Genomic DNA, 14,813 nt, shown 5'->3' on the forward strand with positions numbered 1-14,813 from the left:
GAGGAAAATATCATTGATTCATATGCATCTAGAACTGAAGCAAATAATCTCATTAGAAATTAAAGAGCGTAAAAAGACGTTTATTGTTTGTATTTTATGATAAAATTCCCAGAAGGCTGAGACTTTGTAGTAACAAAGCACAAAGCTGCGATTATTGAGTGGCTTGCGTGCTACAAATAATGAATGGACTTGAAAACTTTAAACAATTTCCAAGCATTAGCCTATACCGTAAATAAAACAGCTTGTGAATAGTCACGATTCACGTAACGTTATTTACTTCAGAAAAATCAACAATAAGGCCTAAGTTAAGTTAACCGAGTTGGAGCCCATAACGTTTGGGGGGGCCCGTACCAATCTTTTGCCCAGGGCTGACTTGCTACGCCACTGCCTCGCACCATATTAATATCATGCTGGAAGCAAAATCTGATAGGTAGCATTTTTCGCTGTCGAATTATGCTACCATCTGTTTTAATGGGAGGTAGCAAAATCTGACAGGGTAGCACAAATCGTCAGAACACCGGCAGTAGTAGTGAATATGTGAGAAGATTTGAAAATGGGCCAAGGAGGCCTACTGGGAGAGATAGTCCCATAGATGATCATCAACTGACCCAAACCACAATGAACGCCTGGTAGCGCTTCTGTAATACTCTGTGTTTGATTTCCATCTGGCAAGAAATCTAGTAACTATTACGTTTAGTAACCCCAAAATTACATCACTTTCTATATAGAGCCTATATGCTAGCTTTGTTTATGCAGCCCTTATTTTGAGTATTTGCTGTCTTCTGTTCTCAGAGAGCTGCCACACTCGCCTCGAAACCTACAGGCCAGCCTGAACGCTAACGACAGCCGCAGCGTGGATCTGTCCTGGATGAGACCCTTCGATGGAAACAGCCCCCTATTGCATTATGTGGTGGAGCTTTCAGAGAACAGTAAGATAAACCAAGGGTTATTTATTGTAAAGGAATATATGAAAACATTTCACAAAATAGGTTTGTTAGGTTTTAAATTTTTGAACACATCCTGGTTGTCAAACAGTGGTTAACGTGATGATCTACACTTTGCTAGGACACCTGTGTGAATTTGTGAGTAACTTAGGTTGACCTGGGAACAGAACCCTAGTGCCCACCCACTTTTTCAGCAGCCTTGGTTCCAGAGGTATTTTTTTCCAGTAAGTTTTCCAATAGGAATTTAGGGAAAAAATCAAAAAATTAAAGAGTTATAAGCCATGAACCAAACCAACCAGCTGTGATGTGAATCATATACAAACATTGGGCCAAAATACAAAGATACAACACTATCTATCTATCTATATGTATATCTATATGTATATGTATATCTATTTATATATATATATATATACTGTATATGTATGAATACAAGTGTCAATTTGTACCCATTTACCGCAAAATCTGCATATATTACACACAAACATTTAAAGTTTTTGCGAGCATAGGGAGACTAGCTCGAGTCATTCGTAGCGCTTCATGAAAGTGGGTGGACGCTAAAGAGTTCTTTTGGCATGATTTGCTTCTCTCGATTCTCTGTTTGGTGGCAATTTCTCTGCAAAATCATGGGTAATGTAGTTTTTCCACCAGAAATTCTGTTGTTAAACACTATTGTTTAAAAAATAAAAAAAGCATTTACCATCGATTAACAACCTCATTGCCCGCAGTAGGTTTGTCTTTAGAGGTTTATTTTAAGGTGTTAAAAATAATCTCTCCTTTGGAGAATATGAATGGGATTTTTGTTTCCGGAGCCCCACTGATGCACTCTTAAGTGGCAGAAATAGTATGAGTAGTATGCAAATGTGGTATTCTGAATTCAGCTCCTTTCATCCAATAAAAATCACCTTGACACCACTTGATTAAAAGACATTTGTGTCAAAAGTGGCTCAGAAAAGTGATATAGCTCTGAAATCAAATAATTTTAAGGGTGAATAAGATGTCCAAATACTTCTTGGGATCACTGTATTTGCTCAGTGGTACAATTTTTAAGTGAATCCCACTCCAAACCGGCAGTGCTAAAGAATCTACTGATCTCAGTGCCTCATTCACATCTACCCATGATGCATCTGAATGTTCAGGCAGTCCAGAGCAAGCTCAGCAGCTGCTCTCTGTATCTACAGTGCATGCTACATATGAGAGTTGATCTCAGCTAGTGTCGCCCAGTGGTGTAAAAGCCTGTGTATTACAGAACCAAGAAAAAAACCCACCCAAGTAGATCGATCTTGCAGAGCTGGAAGAGGACAGTGAGAAATGTGTTGGAGTGGAGGTGAAGATTACTGGTGCAGGGTGTTATATGGCCGGGAAGTCCCATTAGAAACATCTTTCAGATAAATTGAGAAAAACCTGCTCTCTCTCTGACTAAAAATGTTTTGCCCTCAAAAACACTGATTTCAGGTGCAATCTATAATTTTCTTCCTCATTAAGAAGATCTGACACATAAAGCAATGAGTAGTACTTACAGTATGTTTTGAATCAGGATCGTTTTAATTTCTTTTGATCTAAACTTCATCTCATTGCAAATGTTGTTTGGAGTCTGTTGTATAATTTCTGAAGCTACATGGGCTAGTCATTAAGTGCTATTAAGTAATAATGGCCAGCCTGAATGCTGTGAGGAGTCCAGACTCAAGCATGTAATGTAATTATGAGTAGATGAATAATTTGTGTAAAAAATATCTTGACAAGTATCATGTGATTATGCTTGATTATGCAAATTGTGTAATTTTATATATGCCACCATGTGTCTTTAGAAGACAGAATGCAAGGTTTGATAACACTGTATAATTACTTTTATTAATAACATTTCCAGAAATTATTACACTTAACAGATCTTTAGGTAAAGGGGCCTTTATCATGGAAAAGGCCTACTTTTTGTAAGAGTGATTCATTTCACATGCAGACTGATTAGTCTATCACATAAAACTCATTTACATATAGTCTTTGGTACAATAGCAGTAAAGGCCTGTTTAATTCTAAGGGTCAGTGAAGGGACTGTTTTTTGGGGTTTATAAATATTGACTAATTATTATAGGGGAGAAGAAATGAAACATAATATCTAATAAATATATGAGCAATATCAGACAAGTAGCCATGTGATATGGCTGTATATCGGCATGACTGTGATTCGACCGTAAGCACAAGGCCACAGGCCTCAATTAAGGAACATTGAGTTGCTACACTGAAATCTTATTGTATTACTGTGTTAAAAGCTCACTGTATTATGAGAGAGAGATTGCCTGAGTGAGTGTGATTACCTGCATCTTATACAGCATTCATTCTTAAGATCAAATAGACGTTATCTTTATTATCTTTATAAACAAACCACATATTTGAAGTCTAAACAAGTACATTCTCACCTAAAAAACTCTTAAAACTACATTCCATGACACAAAAAACAGTATAAATTATAAAATTATAGTGTATTTAGGCGTCCGCCATGACACTTGCTATAAGCAATGCTGCAAGCGGAGTGATACTCTGTTATCACTTGAATATCACACTCCTCTCAGCCAATCAGATTCGAGAACTAGAACAAACTTTTGTATTAATAAAAATATGTAATATGAGATACATTAACACTCATAATCGGGGTCAGTACTTTTTTTTTTTGAAAGAAATAAATTTTATTCAGCAAGGACGCATTAAACTGATGAAAAGTTATCGTAAAGACTAGGGATGGAACTGTTCTTGGTAAACCTATAGCAGACATAGCGGGCTGAACATACTGTATCGGTGCACTGGATCAGTGCATTCTCTTAAAGTGACAGCACATTTTTAATATTAATCATACAGCAACAACAAACTTTTGTAACTTTACTAAAGATTAATCTTTCATTTATACAGTAAAATGCTATTTTACATTTGATTACTTTATTCAATTTCTGTACCTAAAAACTAATGTTAGACCTACCTAAAAAAAAAAAAACTGAAAATCACTGTTTATTGTATTTGTATCTTTACTCTATTGTATTTATTTCTGCTGTTGCTTGTAGTTAGGTAGATTATTCTTATTTTCTTTATTTTTATTTGACAGTATAGTTTTTCCCTAAACATAGCACATACCGAACCGTAACGAAATCTTGACTCTAAAACCGTGATACAAACCGAACCGTGAGTAAGTTGATCATGTGACACTGATTACTCCGGTGAGTAATGATGCTGAAAATTCAGCTTTGCCATCACAGGAACACATTACATTTTAAAATACATTCAAAAAACATTTATTTTAAATTTTAATAATATTTCACAATATTGTTTGTGCTGTATTTTTGATCAAATAAATACTGCTTTGTTCAGCATAAGTGACTTCAGAAACATTTCAGAAAATCCTACCGAACCCAAACATTTGAACAGTAGTGTATATTAATATAATAACATTATAATAGATACATAAATAAATTATGTCCCCTGTATTTTTTTAATAGTTAGAAATGTTCTGCTTCTCTTTGTATACCAGATTCTCCCTGGAGAGTGTATTTGCCTGATGTGGACCCCACCGTGACTGGAGCCATGGTGAAGGGCCTGACTCCGGCCCGCTCGTACCAGTTCAGAGTTTGCGCGGTCAATCAGGTGGGCAAGGGACAGTACAGCACCGAAACCAACAGGTAGGAGGCCATGGTTGTCAACAGCTGCTTATTCTCATGTTGTCCGCCCATCATCACAAGATTCCGTTTTTTACACTCAAGCTTGGTCAGCAACAGGCTTATTATGTCCCATCACACTGGTCTGCTGCCGCCCATCATTGTTTAAGTGTGTGTTCTGTCACTGATCCTCCACCCACAGTTCTCAGTATGTCCTGCTGCGGCTGAAATCACAACACCGTAGGTTTTCTTTCTCAGGTCGAGAATGGCAGGCCTCTGCTTTCACCTCTCGCTCTAATCAGACCCCCCTAGCAGCTCGCTTTCACAGGCTTGCAGCTGTGGGCGTCACACGCCGCTTTCCCAGCAGCTCCTCAGAGTTTTATCTGCTCCTGACATGGCAAAACATGCCATTTCTGTTCCAGGTGAAAAGAAGGTGGTGTCGTCTCTCACCCACAACAGCAATGTCTCACTTTAAAATTAATCGCTTTTATTTAGCTGAGTGTTGAAGATGGTTTTTCAGAGATATAGAGCTACTTAAACCTCTTCCTCAATGCTGAATTAGCTGAAAGCTACAGTAAACAGGTGGGTGAGAGCAACAAAAAGTTGAAAAGACTTTTCAGTTTCAATGGAACGATCAAGGTAACTATGCATCTGGCTTTGCAGCGGAAAAGGACGTTTCTTTTACGCTTGTGTGAATAATGAAAGCGTTCTAGTAAATGCAAAGAGCTGTTAATGAGCAACCGATTTAAAGGAAACTGTGCAATCAGCGTGAGTCAGTCGGGTACGTAGAGCGGTAATATCATCTCTCTGCAGACTTCACATCTATTCTCTCCCACCGCTGATAGCAGGCTTTTCTCAGCACCTGCTCTTCCAAAATAGTGCTATCGTGTTGTATGCCTCTACAGGCAAAGTGAATATTGAAATTGAACTTTTTGACTTTTGAGCCCACTCTATAAATGTAATATTTGTTAGTTTATCTTTGAAAAATATTCATGTCATCTAGGTTAATGTGGAGCACAATCTGATGAGAGAACACATTAAACTTTAAAGACCTGCTGTAGGTTCTTAACTCTTGTTTAACCTCAGTTAATGCTTAACTGTTTCAGACGTGCTCACATTACACATTTAAGGGCTTTATTTGGTCAATTATATTCAAGTGCAGGAAGCTAAAAGCAATTCATAACCTGCCATTTTGTTATCATATCATCACAAGTAGTTTGATCACGACTGCTCATTGTTGTTGCTGCTTTTTTTTTTTTTTTTTAGTTTTTACATGAATGCCCTGGTTAATAAAAAAAAAAAAAAAGTCTGGTTTGATTTACAAGAAAAAGATGTAACAGCCAGTACAGCCAGATGTAAAAAATTTCCACTTTCAATTACAAAAAAATATTTTAATCACATTTAACTTGTTTAAATTGGTGAAAATTACACATACTGTGTTTATATATATTATATAGTTGTTATTTCTAAATGTTTAGTTAGACATATTTTTGCATGTTTATTATTACAGAAAATTACTTTTTAATCTATATTTTCACTGTATATAGGAAGTTAATTTGGCAGTTTTACAATCTTTATCGTTTTATTTTAAACATTTTAGAATCTATTTTCGAAGGAGAGCATGTGATTTCATGACTGCATTACCCACTATGTAAAAACAAAACAGAAGTCTGCATACTGTTGCTTCCAATTATACTTTCAAATTTAAATTCACTGCAAACGTGATGTTTCGAAGGGAATGCTCATTGCTCGCAGATGTTTCAGTTAAGTACCTGTATTAACTGAGCTTTGGTTGTTTGTGTTTTACAATCCTAGTCATTTGCATGTTGATGTCAGGCAGACCGGAGAAGTTCCATGAAGTCTCTTGCTGATTAACTCATAAACCAAAAAAACAATTTCAGAAACAGTATGCGTTAAGATAACAGAAAGCAAAATCACTAAATCATGAGCCTTATATGGAGGGCTATTGACTCAGACAGTTCAAAGATGCATTCTTTAGAGCAAAGCTGCTTCCTGAGAGACAGAGTTAAAACAGAAAGTGGTGCTTGAAGGGCCCCATCAATCTTCTCTAGCATGCATGTCTCCACGCTGTGACAAGACATCTGTCCATTTTGGGCTTATTAAGCAGAAGGACTAGAGCTGACAAGCCCATAGAAACAGAGAAGTGCAGCTCTCTCATAATGAGCTATCACCTTCCCACACCAAGTCCTATTTATCTGCCTTTTTTGGGGCAGAGCTTGGCAAAATGCAATGCATTTAATAATCTAAAGAAGCTTTTTCCAGTATAAAGAACCTTTTGTGCAATGAAAAGTTTCCATGCATGTTAAAGGTTCTTCATAGAACCATCAATGCCAATGAAGAATTCTTATTTTTAGGAGTAATAGCCTAAATTAAAAGATTTAATAGGGTATAGTAAGCTTGGGACCAAATGTTGCTTTGTGGTTATTGAAAAAAAACTAATAGTTCTCAGAAAAACAAAATAATGCCTCTAATGCTTAAAAAAGAAAGGTCATCGGACACCAAAGTGTACTGCATTCGTGAAATGCATTAGGCACTTTCCTTGTGTTGTTTATGTTCAGAAGCAGATGTTTAATAGCTGGTGGCACAGTGCAAGTGTGTAAAACAAATGTGTAAATAACGCATGGCTATGGCAAAAAAAGCTCAGTTTCAGCGAGGAGCGAGCAGTCTTTCCTTACGGCCATCATTAGGCAGATTTACAGAGCACTGTCTGAGAAAAGCTCCATGATATTGGTTATGGAGGGCATTAATTATGAAACCGACTTCTGGGAAGAAATAACAAAGTGTGGTCAGAGGTTTAAGAAGACTCTGACAATAAATCTGAAAAGACCCAATGATCCTATTAAACTTTAATGCAGATTTAACTGTCCATTAGCATGAAACGCAAAGGGCAGGATGAATCTATGGGCATTATTAAGCATTCAACACTGATTCATTTTTAAACTTCGTTAATTAAGAAAATGCGCTTTCTGTAGGTGGACTGAACCGAGCATTGCTCACAGATTATCATTTATATATGCTAGCAAACTTGCCTTTAGAGACTGGTCATTATGACATATTGGACATTACCAATGAGAGCCCACAAAATCATTAGCATTTCCCTCAAAAAGTGTTTACTATTTCATTACGAATCTGTTGTAAGATCAAGTAAGGAGGGACCAACAGGGTCTTTTGTAAACAAGTGTTGTAAAACATTTCCCCATTTTGCAAATGGCAGCCCCAGCCTAAATAAAGGACTCTGAATAAAGTAGCGCATAGTGTCAATATGAATGCATGTGTTTGATGATCGACATCAATAAGACTTTCAATGTCTTTCTTCCTGTCTCAGAGTTTTTTGGAGAGAAATGTGTTGAGGTCCGTTTGCACTTTGATGAGTGCCCAGAGCCTCTGCATGTTTAAAATCTCACAAAGTCTCAGTCAACAAATGAGAATTGAGACCCTTTAATAAACTAAAATGTAAGCTCCAAAAAATGGAAAAAATGTTCTCTCCTCTTAGGATTGAACAGAAATAGTGCCGTTTAGTGTGTTCCTTTTTTTGAAAAGGGTACAGGTATTTACCACCGAGTTAAAAAGCATTGCCAATGGGGACAAAGCCTTCAGCAGACATGCACAGCACTACTGTGGCCTACCGTACAACAAACCATGAGATGCTCTTATCTTTAAAAATGCTTGGTCTATTTGTAATTCGAAAGCTTGAAATTTCAATAAAGCGCTTAGCTTGAAAGTGCTGAGCCAACGAACGCAATCTTGTATGGCTGTGAATGCACCCAAGCCAGTTGCCACGTAAGCAGCGACCTCCAAAATCAAAGCATCGCGGTGCTTAAAGCACAGAGAGACTTTTCCAAGAAAGCGCATGAGAGCTTTTGATGGAGTAATGTGACGCAGTGCATCAGGCTGGGAAATGGACTGGTGACCAGAGGGTTACACTTACGCGGCTCACACTGTTGCGCCCCAGAGCGAGACGACTAACCTGATTCGCACGAGAGAAAATGGAGCAATGAATCAGTTATGTAAGAACACTTTGATGCTCCGTTGAGTGTGTACCTGTGCTAGTAATGCTCTCACGCTTTCTCCTCAGATTGACGCTGCGAGAGGAACCGCCCAGCGCTCCGCCCAAGAACATCGTAGCCAGCGGCAGAACCAACCAGTCCATTATGGTGCAGTGGCAGCCGCCTCCGGAGCCTCAGCTCAATGGAGTCTTGAGAGGCTACGTCCTCAGGTGAGACATGCACAAACCATTTCACAGACAGAACTTGACTGATGAAATGTGCCGAAATATGACTCCTGGTACTTCCACAATACTGTGGATTCAGTCCAAGATACTCTATTGAGTCATTTTTTCCACCGAATGGTCATTTTAGACTGTTTTTATGTTTTTCTGCAATTTTTATAGGTAGCATGTTTATTTCCCTGAAAAAAGTAAATTGTTTGAGCTATCCAATAAAACAGCACTGGCTCAACCAGTTGCATGGGTTTGGAGTGGGACCATCTGTTTTCTGTGACCAATGAAAGTATTTGGGAATTGGATTTGAAAACATTATTTGGAAACACTTTACAGTAAGGTTGCTTAAAGTTAGTTAAAGGAACAGTTCACCCAAAAATGGAAATTTTGTCATTTACTCACCCTCATGTTGTTCCAAACCTGTATAAGTTTCTTCCTTATGTTGAACACAAAAGAAGATATTTTGAAGAACCAAACAGTTGTTGGTCCCCACTGACTTCCATAGTAGCGAAAGGAATACAATGGAATTCAATGGGGACCATCAACTGTTTGATTACCAGCATTCTTCAAAATATCTTCTTGTATGTTCAACATAAGAAAGAAACTAATACAGGTTTGTATCGACGCGAGGGTGAGTAAATGATGACAACATTTTCATTTTTGGGTGAACTATAACTGAACTATAACTTTAATACATTAACTATCAATGAGCAATACATTATTTATTCATCTTCGTTAATGTTAGTTAATAAAAAATACAAATGTGCGCTGTTGGTTCTTGTTAGCTCAGGTGCATTAAATAATATTTACAGATAAAACTTTTTATTTTAATAATGTATTAGTGTTGCGATGAACATTAACCAAGATTAATAAATGCTTTCGAATAATTTTTAATTGTTAGTTCATGTTAATTAATGTAGGTAACAAATGGAGCCTTATTGTAAAGTGTTACCATCATTTCTAAACTCCATTTTGTACCACTAATGGCACAAAAATCTGAATTTTAAATACATGTTTATTCATTTGGCAGTCACTTTTGATTCAAAAGTGAAGCTTATTTTGGGGCCAGCAATGTCAGTTTTGATTGCATTTGTCATCCCATCTAGATAATGGAGTTGACCTTAGTGCTGTCACTTTCACTGCTGTTTTAATACAGTTGTAGCCAAGCATATTTGTAAGCAAACTGATTTAAAATGAGTGTTTGACATGTCTATGTGATAGTGAATCTAGTCAGGCTGTATTAAAGGTTTTGGCAAACATGACGCTCCACACTAGTGGTCAGAACAATGCTGTTTTGGTAAAATTAAAAAAAATCGTACTTTAAATAAAAATTATTCAAATATAATTTACTTTAAAAAAGCAATTCTATTGTGTCTTCAACTATGCATTGTTAAGGCCATGACACATCAAGCTGACCACTGCTTAATGTTGGCCTAGTTTTTGCAGTTTATTCCACATGGCTTTTTTGTCTGATTGAGCAAAAAATCTGGTCTGATTTGTTTTGTTTTGGTCTGATTGATCGTCGGAGCCCATCAGCAAGCAAATGACGAGGCTTAAGAGGCTGTTAACAGTATATCTGCAGTCCTAACTCTTCCAGTTTGCCTTTTTGAATGACGAATATAGATTACCGTTACCTGCTGGTTGTTGCTGCTAGTTATTTCCTTTCACACAGGTGCAAGTTAGCATTGACTGTAGTCATTGAGCTGTGCTCAAGCACAACTCTTTGGCCCAGACAAAGGCAACGTGAGGTGACACCACATTCTTGCTAGTTATTTATGTTGATTCTGTTTGTCTGGGCCTTTATATGAACAACCTATCAAAAGTATTTTCAAAAGATACTGTCTTCAGTGTCACATGATCCTTCAGAAATCATTCTAATATGCTGATTTGCTGGTCTTAGCCTATTATTATCAATGTTGAAATAAGTTTAATATTTTTAATATTCTTTGATGAATAGAAAGTCTAAAAGAACAGCATTTGTATTTGAAATATAAATCTTTTGTAACATTTTACAACTTCTGTGTCCTTGCTGAATAAAAGTATTCAAATCAGCATATGTGACCCTGGAGCACAAAACCAGTCTTAAGTCTCAGGGTATCCAGTCAAGATCTTATTTTGATTTATTATAGTTACTTTACATCCAACAGAGAAGATCAACCAATTAAATGACACCCATTTCTCTTATGTAGCAAGAGCTTGGATGCATTTCATTAGCAGTGTTTGACCACTGTTATCCTCCTCAGTGGATGTGTTGTGAATATTTATGCTGTTTTTAATAGCATTCCCCCATCAGTGGTGTATTTAACACCATTCCTTCTCTGGAAGAGAGTTAGTGTGTGCCTAATAATTATACAGCCTGTGGGATGACTTCTAACGGCACGGTGACCTGGAAGAAAATCGTTGTCGCTCACTGTTTGGCCATCGATTGCCCTGATGCAGGTACCGGCTCGCGGGGCTCCCTGGAGAGTAACCACTGTTATCCTCCTCAGTGGATGTGTTGTGAATATTTATGCTGTTTTTAATAGCATTCCCCCATCAGTGGTGTATTTAACACCATTCCTTCTCTGGAAGAGAGTTAGTGTGTGCCTAATAATTATACAGCCTGTGGGATGACTTCTAACGGCACGGTGACCTGGAAGAAAATCGTTGTCGCTCACTGTTTGGCCATCGATTGCCCTGATGCAGGTACCGGCTCGCCGGGCTCCCTGGAGAGTACCAGCAGAAGAACATCACCAGCCCTGAGATCAACTACTGCCTGATCACAGAGCTCATCATCTGGACCCAGTATGAGATTCAGGTGGCCGCATACACCGGGGCAGGCCTGGGCGTCTTCAGTCAGCCTGTCACTGAGTACACGCTGCAGGGAGGTGAGACCTTGTTTCTCTGTCACACTCTGTCTGACTTTTTTTTCGTTCGCTTCTATCGGCCTCTGTGTTTTCATCTATTCCTTTTCATCAGCGGAGGCAGGAAGTGTGCTGGTTTGAACCGGTTGATGCAGTACTTGTTTACATGCGATGCTGAGGTCAACACTGAGCCTCCACGTAGACGCCACATTTATTTTATTGCCCTCTTCTCAGACAGCTAACTTCCATGCTAATCCTCTTCAAAACAATTATGTCAATTATGTACGAGCCACTTTTCTCTTCAGATGAGAAGAATCCATCTCGGGAAATTCAGAGTCTTCTCATTTGGACATTTTGGATGATTATCTGGGGAGCGGCAAACGAATCGACTCTGTTTTGTGAGGCTTCGTCTGTCTAATTATTTTAAATCGACATACTATAAACAGAGTCTGTCAAGCAGTTGAATGGTATTGATGCAGCTCCGCTAACCACACTCACAATTAGCAACCTTGACGACATCACAGATCCTAAGAGAGAGCGACAATGTTATATGAATGCAAATTAGAGCTGTCAGTTTGAACATAGTAATTTTGAACAATTAATTATTAGCATAAAACATTTATAAATGTATCATATTTAGTCATGTCTCCTAACCCGTATGCTACCACACCATTTAAAGTTTGTGGTCGGTAAGATTTAATTTCATTTTTTAATTTTTTATTTTTTTAAAGGGGTCATATGATGCTTTTTTAACGATTATTATTTTGTGTATTTGGTGTAACAGAATATGTTGACATGCTCAGGTGTACAGGATGAATCCAGCAGAGAGACGGAAATGGTTACTTGTGACAAGACACCTAGAGTGGATGTTGTTGGGACAGGAATGGACTCAGAAAAGGGTGGAAAAAATGATATGGCTGAAACTGAATTTTTCTGGAGCATCTGTGCCTGATGAAAATGATTTTTTCCCTTGTCTAATGCTTTCACCAAAGTTGGATGGATTTAAAGGTTGTTTTTTTAAAATGTGGAACTTGAAGTGGTTGGATTTATTATCTACCAAAGGAAATCTATTGTATAGAGTTTGTGTGATAGTTTTTAACAAGAGTCATCTTGCTAAGAAATCAGATACACCGTGGAGATCTTTCTTTGGTTTAAATGAAAATGTAAAACCAGAATGGAGAGTTATATATAAACCGCCATTATCAAAAAAAGTTGGGGACTTGCAATGGAGAATAATTCATGGGATTTTAGCTGTTAATTCTTTTGTCTCTGTTTTGAATGAAGAAGTCAAGGATGATTGTCCTTTTTGTTTTCAAAGAGAAACAATTTTTCATGCATTTGTGCAGTGTTCTAGATTAGTACCTTTCTTTGATGTTGTAAAAGCACTTTTTCGTGGTTTTAATGAGTCTTTTTCTGAAGAGTTTTTTATTTTAGGTTTTAAATACAGTCAAAGAAAGAAATATATCTGTCAGCTGCTGAATTTTATAATTGGTCAGGCAAAAATGGCAATATATGTAAGTAGAAGTAATAAAATTGATCAAAAACCTTGTTAAAACATTACCAAGGTATTTTTAACACTGGTAAAATCTAGAGTATTAATTGATTATACATTTTATAAAGAGATGAATGATTTGTTTACCTTTGAAAATATTTGGTGTTGTAATGGAGTTCTTTGTATGATTCCTGAAAATGATTTAATGTTTGCCTTGTAAAATAACGTGACACTGAAGACTGGAGTAATGATGCTGAAAATTCTGATTTTCCATCACAGGAATAAATTACATTTTAAAATATATTCTAATTGAAAACAGTTATTGTTAAAATTGTAATTTATCAATTAAATCAGCTATGGTAAGCATAAAGACTTTTTCAAAAACATTAAAATAGTTTACCAACACTAAACGTTAGAATGGTCGTGTATAATAAATTATGTCTGCAACAATAATGTTATTTACTACTAAATTACCTTCATTTGATTCAAAAACTTCATAAATTACTAGAATTGATTGACAGCTTTATAAACAACACCAGGGCTACATATGTTTTATCCAGTGAGGAACTTGAGGTAGGGAATAGTGCCTCTGAAGAGCAGAGATGCCACTGCATAATGAATGTGTTTACACTGCTTTAAGAGAGGGCTATAATTGGCAGACTTTTGAAAGATAGTCTTTTGATTCAAAATAAGTCAAAGCTTGACAGGCAACCTGAAAAGATCAGCCACAGAAGAAGAAAAAAAAGCTTTTATGAATATGCTTTTTGTATGAATTTTTTTACCAGGGGTTTCATGAATGTACACAACCAATTCCACAGAAAATCTTTGAAAGTCTGAAATTCTGTTTTGTGTTGGTCATACAAATATGTGCTTTTCAATTGTGTTATACATCAACAAAGATGTCCATACAGCAAAAAAAAAAACAAAGTATGACAAACAATCAGGACTCTTATTGATAGTGATATTGTTGTTGGCTTATATAAGACCTGTCCTTTCATTCGACTGCCTCCTCTCTCGCTTCAGCCTTTTAGAAGGGTACAGGATGTATAATAGAATGTGAATATCTTTTTTCTTTCATTTATTGTGTCCGTGCTACAGCGTGCTGATTTCAGAAAAGGTCAGAAATGTCTCAGGTGCACCGTGAAGATTGTAAACTGGGCCACTTAATTTACCTGATGAATTTTAATACTGTTGTAATTGTAACGTCAGTCATTTTAGTGGCCTTGGATATTGTTTATGTACTTTTCATTATAAAAACAAGAGCCAGCTCTGTAACCTTGGACTATTTTTGTTATTGTTATAAAATTTGACAATGTGACTATGGCCACAGCTCAGTCCAAAGTGGCCATTTCCAGTTTTCTAATCTAATCAACAGATTTTTTTTGGACTTCAGGCTTACATTTATGCATTAGCACTTAACTTTTTAACATCTGTTGTCACTTTTCATCTCAAAATGCATATTTGATGTTTTTGTGAAAAAATTATTTACAACTTGTGTTTTCTGCAATTAATAAGATCTTCACAGATAAAGTGTCCCTCAGTAGGTTTGAAAATGTCACATTCATTGTGATTTTTGCAGTTCACACTGTCATCCGAAAATAGATGTGCATGTGTCACATTTGGAGGGAGAATCAGATTTGGGATGCATTCAGCTTC

The 14,813-nt window shown here is 36.9% G+C and overlaps 1 protein-coding gene across 4 annotated transcripts in view; it reads left to right on the forward strand.

Moving 5' to 3' along the window:
- Positions 1–14,813, forward strand: part of LOC107703405 (protein sidekick-1-like) — a 334,600-nt gene that overhangs the window by 258,023 nt on the left and 61,764 nt on the right. For all 4 annotated transcript variants that reach the window (XM_016506019.1, XM_016506020.1, XM_016506021.1 and 1 more), the window contains exons 14-17: positions 793–929; positions 4,459–4,606; positions 8,679–8,819; positions 11,508–11,689. In XM_016506019.1, coding sequence (XP_016361505.1) covers positions 793–929; positions 4,459–4,606; positions 8,679–8,819; positions 11,508–11,689 — 608 coding nt within the window. The remainder of the gene's footprint in view (positions 1–792; positions 930–4,458; positions 4,607–8,678; positions 8,820–11,507; positions 11,690–14,813) is intronic.

Source organism: Sinocyclocheilus anshuiensis, unplaced genomic scaffold (assembly GCF_001515605.1).
Source record: "Sinocyclocheilus anshuiensis isolate Anshui unplaced genomic scaffold, SAMN03320099.WGS_v1.1 scaffold58, whole genome shotgun sequence".
NCBI lineage: Eukaryota > Metazoa > Chordata > Actinopteri > Cypriniformes > Cyprinidae > Sinocyclocheilus > Sinocyclocheilus anshuiensis.